Below are 18098 nucleotides of genomic sequence, written 5' to 3'. Positions count from 1 at the left end.
TAAATTATAATTATGCAATCTGTGTTCATCATAACTGAAAGCCATGTCATGTTTGCTGGCCTCACGCATCACACACCTGTCAGTCAGTCAGTCAGTCAGTCAGTCAGTCAGTCAGTCAGTCAGTCAGTCAGCACGTAACCTCAAAGAGTTGCAGAAAAGTTTGTGCTCTTATAATTCCTTTACCTTTTAATATGTTTTGATGCAATTATAATCTGCTATTAAAAACAACAACAACAACAATGACTGAATGTTTTGAATGAAAATCTGTAATGTAGCTGTGGCGGGATGCATTTTGGTGTGACGCCCTGCCATGGAAGAATGAATGTAGCAGAAACCATGCTTTTTAAAAGTTCTCTGTAGTTGTCTTGACAACACAAACTACTGCTCTGGGGAGAGCCGCATGCAAAACACTTGGGACCGTTAGTAAACCATTCAAAAGATGCCCCTTTTAACAAAAAAAAGTGCATTCGATCTGCCCCTTATGCAGCCAAACAAAATTATATAATATTTTTAATAATTTGACTGATACCATTAATCGGTTAAAAACGCACCCTTTCGGTTAACGGTTAATCGATTATTTTGACCATCCCTAAAAAATACAAAAGTTTATTCACAATAATTCTTTAAAAACACTAAATAGGCCCTGATGTCCAGTCAACTCTAGAGGGGTCACTCACGAAAGGAACTGAAAGTGGTTAATATTCAATCCACACATACATGAACTATTTACTGTCATACTCTCAAATCAGTCAAAACAAAAAGAAAATGTTATCACAAATTGTGGCATTAACTCAAAGGACTGGGGTTACCCACAGGAGTGATCACCCGTGAAAGTTATCCACCATACACTTTCACACCACAGCACACTCAATGCATCAAAAGTGTCCCACAGCACACACTGGCACAGCAGCAGCAGCATCACCACCAAAAGTTTCCTTCACTCGTGGGCTCTTAGCTCCTGCAAGAAATGAAAGATGATGACAAAATCCACCAATGGGAAAGAGGCTTCACACTCAAACCGATTAATTGTGCACAAAAAAGCACAGATACATAAATCATTAAAGTCAATACACATTACTAATGAGGGCTTCTTGAAATAGATTTACTAAATAGACTGTCACAGCAGCTTATGGGGTGAGGTGCAAAAAAGTATTAATAACAACTGTTTTGTGTTCAAAACAGTTTCATCATTATGGAAAAATGCACATTTGGGCTTTACTTGATTATCCCTATCTAGAGGAAAATTGTTTTATTTATTTAATTTGCTTATGTTGTAAACAAAATTGCACATTTATAAATGTAAATTTACTAATAAGAAACCAAATCGTAAGGTATTGATGACTGAAATATGCTTGTATAAAACTAGTATCAGCTCTCTAAACAAGAAAGCCCGACCACTTTAAAAATGTTTGAACTCTACAATGTATTTAATTGTTACATATATTACATTTTGTATATTTGTATTTTATTTAGAATTACCCCCTGGTAAGTATATTTTTGTATTGTAAAATGTTATTTGCTGTTCTTCTATTAAATAATAAAAATTATTTTTTTCCACGAGTAGGAGCTAACGTTTTTACAGACTTGAGAAAACCTTACGAGCATTGAACAACCTGTAATGCTCCCGCATTGACCGATAGCAACTCGCCTATAAAACTACCTCGCCATTCACTATATCTGACTCTGAATAAAAAGGAAGGAGGGGGTTAGCACAGTTTACAGACGGGACTACTGACATAAAACTAATCCTGCTGGACGTTAAATAGCTTAGTTAATCTTGCTTAAGAATGGCTTGAATGAGCAGATCTTATGCTGTTAACTGTGCACCTTACATTAACCTGACGTTGCAAACGCTTTAAGACACGTTTTCTGCACAAACTCTACAAATCGGTATCATCTTTTAAATGCTGTTTTATTAAGACTGTGTCAGTTTTACACATTCACCGAACAACATCTTCCCGTCCAAATTATGGCAAAGTTGACAGTGAGAAAGTCATCCGCTGTCCTGCGGCTGTCATGTTTCTGCGACTCCTAGCGAAACCGGATGTAGCTATACATTGCTTCGAAGGGCGCTTTCAGTGTTCAATTCCGCTGTGAAAAAGGTCTATAAGATTACATTGTGTCTATACAGCTTAATGAAGTAAGCCCACAGTCAATTTAATATTTTAATTACATCAAGTTCACACCAAGGTGACTGAAGAAAAGAAATAAACTTCAGAAAACCATGAATGCTTTGCGCTGGACAATGCTAAACCACTATTTTCCGTTAACATAATTTCCATCCCAGTAAAGTGTGTTTGCACAGCATGCAGATCTGAATGAAAAGAAGGCACTAGAACAAACTGCCCTCTGTTTCATTTTTGCCTGCATATCTCACAGCTTCATGATCATAACGGTGCATCTCTGCAGTTTTACTAATATATCTTTGCTTTGCTCATATCTCTACCTTGTGGTTTTGTGTATCTGCATGTTCGGCGTGGACTACGTTCTTTTGCAAGGCTTCATTTTGACCTATTCAAAATGTATATATACAAACGAAGCTGATGTAAAATTATTGGCTTCCCTTTGAATTTTTTATAATTTGTTTTCAAATATTTCCCAAATGATGTTTAACAAAGCAAAGCATTTTTCACAGTATTTCCTATAATACTTTTTCTTCTGCAGAAAGGTTTGTTTGTCATTTGTTTTGTTTCGACTAGAATAAAAGCAGTTTTATAATTTTTTTAAAACCATATTAAGGTCAATATTAGCCTTCTTAAGCAATATTAGAACAAACCATCATTATATACAATGACATTTACACTAACTTGTGTAGTTAACCTAATCAAGTCTTTAAATTGCATTAGGCTGAATGCTAGTATCTTGAAAAATATTTAGTAAAATGTTATGTACTGTCATCATGGCAAATGTTTTGAGAAATTAGTTATTAAAACTATTCAGGAGGGCTAACTTATATATGTGTGTTTGTTGGGAGGTGGATAAGTATGTATGTACAGTGGTGTGCAAAAATGTTTGCCCTCCTACTGGTTTCTTTTTTTTTATTAAGGGAAAACAAAATCGCAAAACTGCATAGCCCTGTGTGAAAAAGTGTCTCATCTACAGTAAGAGGTTCAAAAAGACCCCAGAAGAAAATCCAAAGAACTGCAAGTCTTACTTGCCTAACCAGTTATTAGGTTAAGGGGCAAATGCTTTTGCACACAAGGCTATGTAGTTTTGTATTTTTTTCCACACAGTAGCAGCTCAAGGATTTTTTGTTGGGGTGTACGGTGGCCACAGGAGCTTAACTCGCGAAGAAAAGATCTTCATTGGGTTGCCAGCATACGTGTTGCAAATCCTCACAACTCAAACAAAGATGTTTCAAGGGGACCCAAAAACATTTCTGTTGTGTTCCTTGACAAAATGCAGTGTGTTTTCTTTATTTGTTTGGATTGTGAGAATTTGCAAACGCTGTTAAACAGATGAAGATCTTTTCTTTATTTGCTGGTGTTTTTTGTTGCAGTGTGTTTAGCTCTTTCTGCTCTTTCAGATGCTGTAAAATAAACTAATAATAAATATTATTAATAAATAAGGTAATTTGCAGTAACTCACCCTCATTGGACAACTAAAACTGGACTGACCGATAGACTTGACAGAGTTTAAATAGGATTTGCGGGTCGTTTGAAGACTTTGAAGATCTTAACAAGTAAGAAATAGCTTCTCAAATGCTGTGAGTTTAGATTTAGAGTTTAGTGAGTGACAGGTTAGAAACAGCCTAATGTTCTTTTTAAGATTTGAAAGTGCTATTAATATGATTTTTATTGGAAATAAGTTTCAATGTAGTTTTTCAGAGACACAAGATGACATTTCAGATACATGATGTTTTATTTGTTCATTTACAAGTATAAATGGTCTAGATATACATCATCTGGCATTGGATTTACTCTCCTAATCCTAAAATTAAATTGCAAATAAATGTTGAAGCCTTTATAGCCTTATACAGTATAGCCCAAACCTATTTAATATTTGAATCGAGATCACACAATCATGAATGTGTGCTTGTCCATGCACCACTATTACTATCAGTTTCTCAGTTTGCACAGTGTGCAGATCTGAATGAAAAGTGGGCACTAAAAAAAAAGCTCTTTTTAAAATTGCCCGCATGTCACACAGATAAAAACAGTCCACCTCAGCAGTTTTAGAAATAAATCTTTGTTTTGCTTGTATCTCTACAGTGTGGTTTTGTGCATTTGTATATTTGACATGGGTACTTTCTTTTGGCAATATGATTTTATATACTTTCACTCAATTCTTATCAATTGTAGGGTTGGGTACCGAAACTCGGTGCCTTTGGAACCGGTGTGCACCAGATCAAATCAGCATATGGATTTCGGTGCCTAATTTCGGTGCTGCAACAAAAACGTAAAGCAAGTTGCGCACCGGAAGCGCCGCTCAGGGATGCGCAGTGACATGCATTTAGAATTCGCAAGTCAGCGGCTGTCCGCGGCGTCCAGCGGCCAGCCACGACTCATGACTGTTCATATTTTTGCCATGCCACAGAGCGCCATCTGAATAGTTTAATTTTAAATACCATGCGAATATGCACGTCTGGTGTGTGATAGTATCACCTGTCATGTGCGCTCCGTGCTGCGGCTCTGATCGGTGCATCCGCTGTGTGACGTGCTTAAGAAGCATAAAGGGGTGCATTAAAGACACACGTGAGTTGTGTCACACTATCTCTAAATGTTTAATTCTAAACAGCTTTGAGGGATACGGATGTCAGCAATGTCAGGCAAAGCGTGCAGAACAGCGTATGCGGCGAGCGACTCACTTCATCAACATGCATGATTGCGTTCATCTAATTTGCTTAAACTAAGCATTCTACAGTATGGCTATATTTTACAAGCAAGGATTCTGACACACCAACATCCAGCAGATGTTTTACAAAAGTTGCGTGTAAGAGAGCAACACGTCAAACTTATCAAATTTGAGGGCTCATGGAATCACCTTAAAGGTGAGGAATGGACCATCTCTGACAGCTTGTGACATCATTTGACACATTATCTGGGTACGTTTACATGGACACCAATACTCTGATTTTAATATGATTAAGACACTACTCTGATCAAGAGTCTGCCGCGTAAACAGTGAATTTTTAACATCTTAAGGGCCACAGACACAAACTGCTGAGAAAACATTTATAGGCTGGTGACACAATGATGTTACTGATCTATGTGTTATAACATGTAGCTGGGAATCATGAATGTAACATTCAAAAAGCAACTCATGTAAACACCTGAATCATATTATTGTCTTATTCAGATTAAGACAAATCATTAGATTACTGATGTCCATGTAAAAGTAGTCACAAGCCCCAAACGGATTTCATTTGTATGAATATTCTGTAAACTGTAACTAAACCATTCTACAGCTTGATTTTCTTTCTTTGAAACAATTTAAGAGTTTCCTTGGCTGTTTTGGATCATTGTTATCTTGAAATGTCCACCCTGGTTTCATCTTCATCATCCTGCTAATGTAGATGTTAGACTGAAGCAGCAAATATTAATTTACAATAAGGAAGGGCAGAGGGTTGCTTAAAAACTATTAAGAGATTTTAGCTGCTGTCTGAGCTTTCACTGCCTTTTTACACCTCCCTTTCTTCATGTGTTCAATAGATTTTCCCTGCGTCATTTAATTTTATTATGCACAACTTAATTTGTAAACAAATTAATTTAGTTCCCCTTCGGATGGGGAACTTCAATGCTATAAGTGGATTTAATCCACGTATGGGGATTTCGTTCAGAAAGCCAATCATCTGAAAGAGTATATAAACGGGCGAATGAAATGCCAAATGAATTGGCAGCGTCAGCTTGCGCACCTGATGCTTGTTGCAATCAATTCAGCATATAAGCACAGGGAAAGCAAGACAACACTAACCTTTTCGCTTCAGAGACTTCTACAGCCTTTACTCGACAAAGTCTACTTTCCTGACTCCCCCATATCCCAGGCTGGCCTGTTCGACGACGCGGTCGGTGAATTCACCCAGGAATTCAAGGCAGTGAGAGAGCAGTCTGATGCAATGGGTAATATCATCTATCGGCGAGACTGTAAGCCCGCTCTGCCTGCCGAGCCATCCATATCTGCTGCTCCTCGCCGAAGGCGCCTGACTACGAGAGCTGCCCCACACGTGCCTCTGGCGAAGCGGGTGTGTCGAGCACCTCGAAAGCAGGCAGCCCCCCTTGCCCAGTGTGCCGTTAAGTCCGGTAATGGACCGCAAAGCGTACCTGAGACAGGTCGTCCGGAGAAGAGGGATTTTGCTCTTTTCCCGCTGAAGGGGCGAGCCCCATTTCCAACGGCGATTTTTACTGCCACGCAAACATCAATGAAAGAGCACTTTCCATCTTCCCCGGATGTGACAGCCCGAAATCTGCCAGTCTGGGACGCTATACTTACTAGCTCGCAGGTTCTGTGCATTTCGCCAGTGGCTCACAAGCGCTGGGAGGACGGTCTCCTTTCTCCCACCCTTCGAGTCCCCCCTCCGGAGCTTGGGTGTTAGGTGAAAGTGAATCTCTTGCCTCCAGCTCTTCCACGGGACCCTTGCGCTTCCTGGATCAGCACACCCACACCCACTCTGCGCTGCAACACTGCTGGTACGTCAGCGATTGTAGCGATGAGTTCATTAGCGAGAGCTCTGCCTGCCTGGTTAGCGTGGGCCAGCCCTTCATGGTGGCTCATACGCACAATCAGACTCAGCTACGCAATTCAATCCGCAAAATTGCCCCCCAAGTTCATGGGTGTGTAATACACCAGGGTCAGCCACTGTCTTGCAAGAGGAGATTGCTGTCCTCCTGGCGAAGGATGCAATCGAGCCAGTCCCTCCAGCTGAGATGGAGTGGGTTTTACAGCCCGTACTTCATCATGCCCAAAAAGATTGGTGGGTTACGGACAATCCTAGATCTGCGCATTTTTAACCGCTGTCCATTACCTCATTGACTCCGCCCACCAAGAACTCCAGAAACACCCGTTCCCGCCACGCCCCATATCCCCTGCACAACTCTTCTCCACCAGCCTCTAACCAACCCGGACCAAGAAAGGCAACTGGAAAAACTAATAACACCAAAAAACCACAATCCCAACACCACCAAGACAATAGGAGCATTACAGAAACCACATCTACACAAACCAAGGACATTAACCCAGACATTAACGCTACCCTGCAAAACAATACCACCTTTTTCTGGCCACAATCGCCCCAATCTAGCGCAACATCTAGCCCTCATCCTCCTGCTACCAATCCTATACAGTTTTCCCTTCCCTCCAACCTTCCATGTACATTGACCAACCTTATTCACTCCCACCAGCATGTAAATATCAGTCCTAATGTTCCTCTCCCTTCTTCCTTTCCTCTATCCAATATTCCTTCCTTCATGCCCTCTTTATCCCTCCACAAAACACTCACGTCAAATACTAACCCTCCTCAGCATCCTCCTCTCCCTACTAATATTTCTTCCACTCATCCCCCCTTCACCCTAGCATATGCCGTACCTCTTCCCATCCCTCAGAATGCTCCAGTCCTGGAACCTCCACCCGTCTCCAATACAATCAGGAATCTCATCATCTCAGGTGCCGACATAGACCTCTCTACACTTCTTTCACCCATTGCAGCTCCCATTGCGGTGCGCCAAATAGATTACGGCGAATTTTCATTTATCCTAAAACCATCCACCAGTTCTCAAACCCGCACTCTTTCATTAGCAGAATTTCACGTAGCTTTTTCCAGATACGCAGAGGTAATTTGTTCGGTTTTTCCCCAAAGGAGGTGCTGAACGATTACATGGCCATCATTTCGGAGCTCGCGCTCTCCAATGGGGGAACACATTTTTACACTTAAGTTTTTCTCGGCTAAATGTGCAATTCGCGTCACACAATGGAATGGAATGCAATATTGAGGGGTTATCGACTTTGATCTACATAACAAAGGTTTTCTCGGATGCCGTAGTCTGTCCTGAGCAGTCTGCTGTTCCAGTCTCTACTCCACTACCTCCTGTCCCTTTGTCATCCCTCCCTCCGATACAATCCCACCCAATCCAAGATCCAAAACAGCTATGTTCCTTGTGCATCCACATCCGCTATCCCCGCTCTTCTTCCTTCTCAGTCTTCTTCCTAAAATCGATCTCCTCCTAATCCCTGCTTCAACGTTAATGCCGAAAGATGCTATCGAGACCCATGCAAATTTCTCCACATTTGTAATTACTGTGGCGGCGAGCACGTGTGCGTCATCTGCCAAGTTCAAAAAGCTAATAAAAAATCCAAGCAGTATCTGTCGACTCCTATTAATATTTCTCAACTTTCTTATGAATTAAGGTTGCACCCTGATTCTAACTTCTCTGATTTTCTCATTACAGGTTTATCGAACGGATTTCACCCCGGCATCTCTACTCTTCCGTCCTACAACATGGCCTGCCCTAATTTAATGTCCGCCACCGCAGAACCAGAAGCCGTAGATCAATTGATCAAGAAAGAGATCGATAATAATTTTATGATCGTCCCTTTCTCGCTCCCCCCTTGAGTGTCTACCGAATTAGTCCTAACGGCATAGCTACCAGCAAATTTTCTGGCAAAAAACGTCTCATAATTGACCTTTCATCCCCTCATAATTCTTACTTCTCTAGCATTAATAGCATCATTCCTCCAGAGGAATACACGCTAAACTACCACGATATAGACCAAGCTATACGTTTGGCTTGCTAAAGTGGATATCTCCTCTGCATTCAAAGTCATGTCGTTACATCCCTATTACTGGCATCTTTTTGGCATTAATTGGAGATTTAAATTCTTCTTCGCCATACGCCTTACCTTCGGATGCAGAAGTAGTCCAAAAATATTGACATGCTTTCGAAAGCTATATGCTGGATCCTGTCAAATAACTTCGGCGTTCCGCATATACTACATCTCCTCGATGATTTCCTCATTATCTCTCCCCCGAGCAACCCTGCAACAAAACACCTAGCAATGACTAAAAAAGTTTTCGACAATCTTGGTATTCCGCTCGCAGAGGAGAAAACTTCGCGACCTGGTACGTCACAAGAATTTCTAAACATCAACTTGAATTCAAACAAATTCCAAGCTTCCTTACCAAAAGAAAAAAATCGACCGCATCATCGCACTATCCTCCATATTTTTGGAAAATCAAACTTGTTCAAAGCGCAAATTACTATCCATTTTAGGACATCTAAATTTCGCCATGCGCATCATTCCACAAGGACGTCCCTTCGTAAATTACCTTCTCCAACTAGCAGCATCGGTCCCCGGATTAGATGATACACTCTCTCTATCCGACCTATGCCGTCACGAACTCAGCCTTTGGATTTCCCTCCTAAAGTGCTGGAATGGCTGTTCCTTTTTCTATAGCGATCTGATAGAATCTTCAATCGATATTCACCTATACACAGACGCCGCCTCCTCAATAGGGTTCGGTGGCTATTACCAGGGCCACTGGTTCGCATCTTCCTGGCCTCACCAAATGCTCCAAATTCCCCCTCACCATCAATCATCAGCATTATTCGAATTATACCCTCTAGCAGCCGCTTCCCTATTGTGGGGAGATGAATGGTCCGCCTTCAGCATTCTAGTCCATTGCGACAATGTCCACCTCCGCCAAAAAACAATTTATCATAACAGCTAAACATGTACCAGGTTTTCATAACCAAATTGCTAACTCTCTCTCTCGTTTTCTGTTTCCGAGATTTCGAATGCTCGCACCAGAAGCAGATCAACATCCGCATCCAGTGCCTCCTTATTCAGAGATGATATTCCTATAAACCACCCCATGCATCACCTGCATCAGACGTTCATCTCCCTTATTTTAAATGCCGTTGCTCCCAGAACTTTACAAACATATCTTACTGCATGGAATGCATTAAAACATTTCCATTTCCTGTACAACACATCATTTCCAGATTTTTCCTTGCTCACAATCACTTCATTCATCACATATTTCCATTTATACAAAAACATACAAGACAGCTCCATCAGAAGCTATTTAAGCAGCATCCAATTCTTTCACAAGTTAATTCATGGGTCTACATCAGATGCCATAGCAAACTAGCAAACCAGCCTTCTTATTAAAGGCGTCCAAAAAACCCACCCCTCCCTCCCAGACTCTAGGCTGCCCATCACACACCATATACTGTCCAAATGTATCTCCACCCTCCGTAAAGGCTACGTATCCACACACACACAGATCATACCCTGGATGCTATGTTCATACTTTCCTTTTTCGGATTCTTAAGATGTTCCGAAATTTCCATAACTTCATAATTTGTGCTCAGAATCCAACCCACCATATCAGATCTAACTTTGGTTGACGGGGAAACAATATCCTTTCTCATCAAGCAAAGCAAGACAGATTAATCCCGCAAAGGACACCCCATTTACATATTCGACATCCTCTCCTCTACACTCCCATTCCAAACACTCCTAGCATACATTCACTACAGGGAAACCCCCAGTAATACTTTGGAACGCTTAGTTTAAGCAAATTTGATGAACGTGATCATGCATGTTGAATCTGAGGGAATTCGCTCCAGTATGGAAGGCCGTTGGGGCCAAAACGTCTGCAGCGCGTTGTGTGTGTGTGTCTGTGTCAGGCCCGTTGAGGGGTGTCAGGTGTGGAGTGAGCGACGTATCTGAGTAGGGGCGTGTGCGCCCGAGACATACCTGAAAGACAGTGCGGGGTGAGTTGCGCGCGACATAGGCTACCTGAAGAGCCAGGAGGGATGCGGGGGAGAGGGGTGTGCAATGTATTTAACGACCGGTTTGCGAGAAATTATCAATTATTTGCGGGCATTTGGGAGTCTCTGTGCACTTGCGGGATATTCCTAGTCTTAGCAACTGGATGAATGTAAAGGAGGATTAAGCAAAATTGTTTCTACTCTATAACTAATGTTCTAAACTCACAGCAATAAAACTTTACAAAGAGTGCAACAGTTTGTATTCTATAGTATATTATTACAATTTTTCATTTTCCATATCTGCAATTCCAGTATTTTGGCATTTTTTTGCAGTCCACTTAGAATCCAACATGGAAATCAATGTTTTCTTTATTGGCATATATATATATATATATATATATATATATATATATATATATATATATATATATATATATATATATATATATATATATAATAATATGCCCATTTCACATAGTACTGTCACCCCAAAGCTCTGGCCACCACAGGGGTGGTCCCAGAGCTTAAACCCCTTTTCCTTCTAGTAGGAGTCTTCATTGCCCAATTCCCCTTTTCTCGACTCCTGCTAGAACCAGTCTTTGATAGCTCAACTTCCCGAGCTGTGACTACGAGCACGAGTCACGTATATATAAAAACGCACGGCACGTGTGTATATGTACATGGATATATGCCTATATGAATAATATGTTTATTTGCCTGCTTGCACCCACGCACACGGACATCAAGCTATCGAGAACTACCTGATCTCATTTCCCTCCTAATGCTTATTGACCAGGCGGGAGCCTTGGGCTCATCTATCACCGAGCTCAGAGTTCTGTCCCGGGACAGCATGCCAAACTTGCTTAAATAGTCAAGCATTATCTAAGTGTGAACTCTTGAAGTGAAGTTTCTTAAACTAATTTTGAGAGGAGCACATGATAGGATTGACTACAGCTGATCCCTATCACTAATAACTAACTAGCCAATCGGATCACTCTAAATTCAATATAAATATCAAGCCTAAACTTCATTCCTCATCTTCGTTTTGGAAACCCCCCCATCCATCCCTTCTCCCTCCTCCTCATTACGGGCGACACGTTGGCTCGGTGGCTAGCACTGTTGCCCCACAGCAAGGAGGTTGTTGGTTCAACACTAGCTGAGCCAACCGATACTCTCTGTGCGCAGTTGGCATGTTCTCCCCGTGTCCGCGTGGGGCTTCCCCATTTACCGCGGTTTCCTCCCACACTCAAAAACCATGCAACAAAAGTTAAAGTCACAAGCACTTACTACAAACCAGCGCAGCTAGCGGTCTATTTTGGGAAGCTATCGAGAACTACCTGATCTCATATCCCTTCTAATGCTTATTGACCTGGCAGGAGCCTTGGGCTCATCTATCACCGAGCTCAGGGTTCTCTCCCAGGACAGCATGCCAAACTTGCTTAAATAGTCAAGCATTATCTAAGTGTGAACTCTTGAAATGTATTTTATAGAAAATACCAAATAATTTCTGCAGTCAGTGAAACTAACCAACATGTATTTTGCACAATACTCTAAAAAGATATTTACACGCATTTCATTAGAATTCAAGTGTTATCTAAATGTAGCTTTTTTATTTATTAAAAGAGGTTTAAATCCTTCTTTTACTTTAGAAGAATATAAAAATGTACTGTAAATAATTTGGATAGATGAATTCAGTGCTTTACATTAACTTTTTTGATCACCAGTTTCAGTGGCTAGTAGATTTCCAACGTTACTAGCCACTCTGCATTTTCACTAGCCACAATTTTGTTGTTGGGGAAATTTTTTTATAGGCATAAATATGACTTTTACATGCTAAAATTACTTGATTTAGATTTTGTGTTATGTCCACATGCCTCCTCATTCATTTCATATTTTGTGTGTCGTGTATGAGCAAATGGGTCATGGCTTCATAGTGTTATAGTGCAATTAGTTTAATTTAAAAGTGTCAACACAATATAAATATAGCTGTATACATTTTATTTAACAAAACATTTCTTAAAAAAAAAACAAAGAAAAACAATTGACTTTAAAAAATAATTATTGTCATGTATCAAAAATATGCACAGTAATATGTCCTTGCTAAATGTCTCTCAGATCAGTTAACTACACATAAATAAAGAGTTAATTTTACATTAAAGCAAATGTTGTTGTAAAAAAATGATAATTAAGCCATGAAAACAAAAATAACCGTAAGCAAAAGAAACCGGGTGAAAAACATAGTGTGAAAATGGAGGGATGATTACACGGTTAAGGCCAATTAATTATCTGTTCAAATCGAAAGCAACTGGTGCTGCTTACAAAAAGACATATTTGGAGCTCTTGAATGCATCAAGACTGTGTCTGTGGATGCATTAGCATTACTTTTTTGCCTGACTATTTGAAAGAGATCCGTTCACAGTTGAGTTCTAGGCACGCGTGCTTCAAGGAAGGAAACAGGAGCGCGTATTACATCAGCTGTTAGCGCGAGTGATCATCGTCTCATTCAGTATTCATCTGCTTTCTTCTGCTCGCACGAATGCAATTTTTTTTGTTAGTCATGCTGTTTCTCCATTCTAAGATCACCTTTGCACGCATATTGGGTCGTTCTTATAGTCGAACACTGCTTTTAAGAAAAACACAATTTAAAATTTTTTTTCAACTAGCCAAAGTGGCTAGTGGAGGTGTCTGTTTAACCTGCCAAAGCTGAAATCTACCCGCATTTTGCGGGTTGGCGGGTGTTAATGTAAAGCCCTGGATGAATTAGAATGGTTTTAAAACTTGATTTAATATGAATCGTGATCTATTTCTGATATAAGGGGATGATGTATGAATAAAATAGTGTATAATACATATCAAATAGCAATTATTGCACTAGGTGGCCCGGTTGCACAGTTGGTATCACTGTCGCCTCACAGCAAGAAGGTTGTTGGTTCGACTGGGTCAATTGGCATTTCTTTGGAATTTGCATGTTCTTCTTGTGTTCACATGGGTTTCCCCCATAGTCCAAAGACATGCGCTATATGTGAATTGGGTAAGCTAAATTGTCTATAGTGTATGTGTGTGAATGGGTGTTTCCCAGTACTGGGTTGCAGCTAAAAGGGCTGTGGCGACCCCTGATTAGTAAAGGGAATAAGCAGAAAAAAAAAATTAATGAATGAATTATTACACTACAATTACCTTTATAAGAAGAAAAGATATAATTCTGTTCTCGTCATAATTCTGTCCTCATCTGTCCCAATTTAATTTTAACGTAAATCCTGGACCATAATTACTAGCTTCCATCTGAAACCATGATAATATATTAATTTCTGACTTTCAAAAAAATTCAGCAGTAGTGACTTGCCAGTTAAAACTGACGAGACCCAAAACACAGGACATTTCTAGAATAAACAACAAGTATTTACCTTATAACTCCATATATCTTCTTATAAGGCACTGCAACAAATTGTACTAAGAGTTGAATAAGACATGATTGGCAAATGAACGAGGGGTGTGACAAAGGACTGATCAGATGAGAAATATAAAAAGATAAAGGAGAGGTGAAACATTATAAAAGGAGACTGCAAGACGCACAGAAGACTAAACTATCACAGACATCCAGAAACCCAGCCAGTGAAGAGTCCGAGTAAAGATGTGGTGGAAAACCTGTGTGACTTTACTCCTGCTGATGTATGTCAGAGGTAAGAATTACAGTCTTATGATTTAAGTTCCACCTGTGACTGTTTTAAAATTGAATGAATTATCTTACATTAACATTAAAAATCAAGCTGTCAATATCAACTGTTGAATAGTCAGTTTCATAATTGACTTTTTTCCAATTTCTACTGAATGAAACTCCTAAATGTTGATGCTTTCCTTCATTATCTGTTCCACACTTTCTCTTTTACTGCAGATTCACTTTCTAATTTGCAAGGTAAGTGTTCTTCTCTCTCTTGACATTGAATCATAACTATCAAATTGTTTTGTTAGAAATTGTTTGGATGCTCTGCACTGTTTGTGTCAGTGTGATAATCTCTCTCTCAGTATGTGGACGTCCAAACCCCACATTAAATCCTCGCATTGTGGGTGGTGTGAATGCAACTCATGGCGCGTGGCCGTGGATGGTCAGTCTGCAGGGCAGATATGGCCATTTTTGTGGCGGCTCCCTCATCAACAATCAATGGGTGCTGACAGCAGCTCACTGCATTGTTGAGTAAGACACCTCAACTATAATCAATGGCCTTATTTGGTTGGTGGAAATGTTCTTTAAGTACCATTTTTGTTACTCTTGTTTTTTTCTTTCTTGTACACAGTCAAACCCCATCCAGCATAATTGTGTACTTAGGAAAGTGGAGAAGTTATGTAGCTGATGTCAATTCAATCTCCAGAACTATCAGACACATCATTCCCCATCCCTCCTACAGTAACATAACTAAAGATAATGACATCGCTCTGCTGCAGCTGACATCTACAGTCCAATATACTGACTACATTAAACCCATATGTCTAGCAGATGAAAACAGCAACTTCCCTCGTGGCACCAACAGCTGGGTCGCAGGCTGGGGGGATATTGGAGTTTTGGGCACAGGTGGTATAAGAGGCAGAACCACAGTGTCTGTGCCTTTACCTCATCCTGGCATTCTGCAAGAGGCTGAGCTTAAAGTGTACAGTAATGCAGACTGCAATAATATTTGTCATGGACGGATCACCCCCAACATGATTTGTGCTGGTACACGTCCTGGAGGCAAAGCAACCTTTTCTGTATGATGATCAATGAGATTGTTCTTGTCAAGATACTCCATATGCACACACCTAAACACACTGCAAACTTGAATGTCCAACCAGACTGACTGTATGTTGTCTCTGTTTGATGAGACAAACACAATACACCAAAACAGTAACTGAATAACCTAATCTTTCTCTGTATAGGGGGACTCTGGTGGTCCACTGATGACTAAGTGTTCAGTGTGGGTTCAGGCTGGTGTTCTCAGTCATGGTTATGGATGCGCACAGCCCAATCTTCCTGAGGTGTTCATTCGTGTCTCAGAGTATAAGCAATGGATTACAGGCAATGTCGGTGGAAACCTGCCTGGATTTGTCCTCTTTGACCCAAGATGTTCTCTTCGCAGTAAGATTCCACATCCTTTCATGCCCACACACACACAGTATACAGCAACACACGCTTCTTTGACTAATGTGTGTCTATTTATTTTGTGTAGAAGTTCTTAATAGAGTCTTCTGCTGCTTTGGATAAAAAAAACTGCTGCAGTGAATATGTATATGATGCTCTGGTGAGTCCATACACACACACACTGTTCTTATATCTCGGTGGAGACTCTCATAGACATGTTTCTGCTTAAGTACAAACTTTATTTTCCATTCCCCTACCCCTAAACCCAACCCTCACAGGTAACCATCTGCATTTTTACAGTTTCATACTACATTCTGTATAATTTATTAGCATGCTTGCTCATGAGGACCTCACATAAGTCCCCATGACTCTGTGTGCATTCAGGTTTAAAGCAAGTAAAAACAAGTATACACACACACACACACACACACACACACACACACACACACACACACACACACACACACCCTCAAATGTAACTTTCCTTCCTCAATTGCTGCACTTGTTTGTTTTTGTTTTCAAGATTATACCTTCACACCTGCCTATCACATGATGAAGTCTCTTCTTGACTGCTGTCTTTGAGGCTCTACTTCTGGCCAATGTTGATCTGGAAACTCCTCAGTGTTAGTACTGCAAGACTCTTTCTTACATTTCTTCACAAGTGCTAATATTGAACCTGATGTGACAAGTCTTCTGGCATTCCACCACCACTGCAGATATTTAAAATGCATTGCTTCCAATATGTATAATAGTTTCTCATATTGTAAATGACATAATACCATGGTGATTGAATCATGATAGAAAGAGCACTTCATTGTGTGCACAGCATGTGCAAAAGTCTTTGTGGATTTATTAAAGTAGTTTAGAACTGCACGCTTGTGTCCCCTACTGTATTTTTTTGCTTGTGAATGTTATCATCATCCAAATGAATAGGCAGAGAAAAAAGAATTAACAATATGCTACTGAAATAGAGACAAAATAAACCAACTTATTGAAAAAAAAATTCATTAGATGTACTAAATATTTTTAAAAGGTACCTATGGTGAAAAATCTACTTTTCAAGCTGTATGGACAGACGTGTGTAAGTATAGTGTATGGACCGTTCTATTGGGGTGATATAAACAGACACAGTCCTCTTTTTTTTTTTTTTTCAATTTAACAACATAAAAACGGTGGCCTAATTGGAGTGGTTTTCAGAGCGACCGCAACTTGACGTAGGAGTGCGGCTTGACGCAGGAGTCATGACTTTGAGCTGGTGCATCCGGTGCCTCAGTCAAAGTTAATTCGGTGTACCTGGTTATTAGTCTCGGTGTACAAGCTTGGCACTTAAAACTAGCACACAGTTGGCTGTAAAACTATACAAAGACACAAATGATTTTGTACTCTCTGCTTGGTCTGTGTCCGAGTCGTACATGTACGGCTGAATGCTGATCCTCTCACTCCTGCTCCTTCTCTCAGTCTGCCTGTCTATAGCAAACACAGTGCGGGTGAGCTCTTGGCTCCGCCCCTTGTTACATTGGGCGGGAAGCCGAAACTAATTTTCATGTAAAGCAACACGCCCCTAAAACAGCGAGCTGTGTACACGCCCCCAACATGACACACATTAACACATTATAATAAAATAATCTGAACTGTGTTTAAAACTGAACCTAAACTAGCACACTCAGAAGAACCATAATATTAATATTAAATCATAAAAAAGCTGTAAACGATGTACCCTTTAAAAAAACATAGTAAATCCAATTAATAATTTTTTTCAGTGCACCAAATATTTAAAACACAATTTTTTAACTACATGACAATTTATTATGTTAATTAATTTAATGTTCAATTACTGAAATGAATATTCAAATTTCAATGTTAATTCCTTCTAATTCCCCAGCACTTTCCCAGAGAGGCTGATGTCTATAGCATATTGATTTGTGTAAAAACATAACATGTCAAAGCAAAACATAATTTTTTTAAACTAAACTCCTCAAGGAAAGCAATGTCATGATGTTTCTTCAATTACGACAGGCGTGAGCTTATAGTTTGAGTTGTCTGGATCATTCTCGTTCTTAAATCTCTGAGACAAATCTGCGTTTTACTCAGTTTTGTGACATTTTGGTCTGAAAGGTGTCGTTCAAACATTAGAACAGAATCCTCGCGTTACATTCTGTTTAGTTTTTAACTAAATTATATAGTATTTTATATTAAATCCTATAAAGTGAAACCATTTCATATCCGTTTGAGCACATTGTTACTTCTTCACCAACAATAAATATACAATATTGCTGGCT

General features: G+C 40.0%; 1 protein-coding gene and 1 long non-coding RNA gene across 2 annotated transcripts in view; one reads left to right on the top strand and one right to left on the bottom strand.

Moving 5' to 3' along the window:
- Positions 1-18098, bottom strand: part of LOC147837673 (uncharacterized) — a 33116-nt gene that overhangs the window by 9924 nt on the left and 5094 nt on the right. The window contains exon 2 of the long non-coding RNA XR_015526440.1: positions 814-958. This is a non-coding gene — a long non-coding RNA (uncharacterized LOC147837673). The remainder of the gene's footprint in view (positions 1-813; positions 959-18098) is intronic.
- LOC147837674 (chymotrypsin-like protease CTRL-1) lies at positions 14157-16692 on the top strand. Its single transcript, XM_087312085.1, has 7 exons — positions 14157-14389; positions 14602-14622; positions 14733-14901; positions 15002-15449; positions 15618-15816; positions 15908-15979; positions 16343-16692. Exons 1-6 carry the CDS (start codon positions 14341-14343, stop codon positions 15940-15942), a joined length of 921 nt encoding a protein of 306 aa, XP_087168211.1. The 5' UTR covers positions 14157-14340; the 3' UTR covers positions 15943-15979; positions 16343-16692.

This window comes from Danio rerio, chromosome 25 (assembly GCF_052040795.2).
Source record: "Danio rerio strain M-AB ecotype USA chromosome 25, GRCz13ab, whole genome shotgun sequence".
NCBI classification, from domain to species: domain Eukaryota; kingdom Metazoa; phylum Chordata; class Actinopteri; order Cypriniformes; family Danionidae; genus Danio; species Danio rerio.
The sequence above is the reverse complement of the archived record's forward strand: the minus strand, read 5'-3'. Positions and strand labels throughout refer to the sequence as shown.

Excerpts from the sequence above, each read along its gene's own strand:
- LOC147837674 (XM_087312085.1), top strand. The coding sequence starts at position 14,341 with ATGTGGTGGAAAACCTGTGTGACTTTACTCCTGCTGATGTATGTCAGA. Across the intron at positions 14,390-14,601 it reads CCTGCTGATGTATGTCAGAG|ATTCACTTTCTAATTTGCAA; the intron begins GTAAGAATTACA and ends CTTTTACTGCAG. Across the intron at positions 15,817-15,907 it reads CCCAAGATGTTCTCTTCGCA|AAGTTCTTAATAGAGTCTTC; the intron begins GTAAGATTCCAC and ends TATTTTGTGTAG.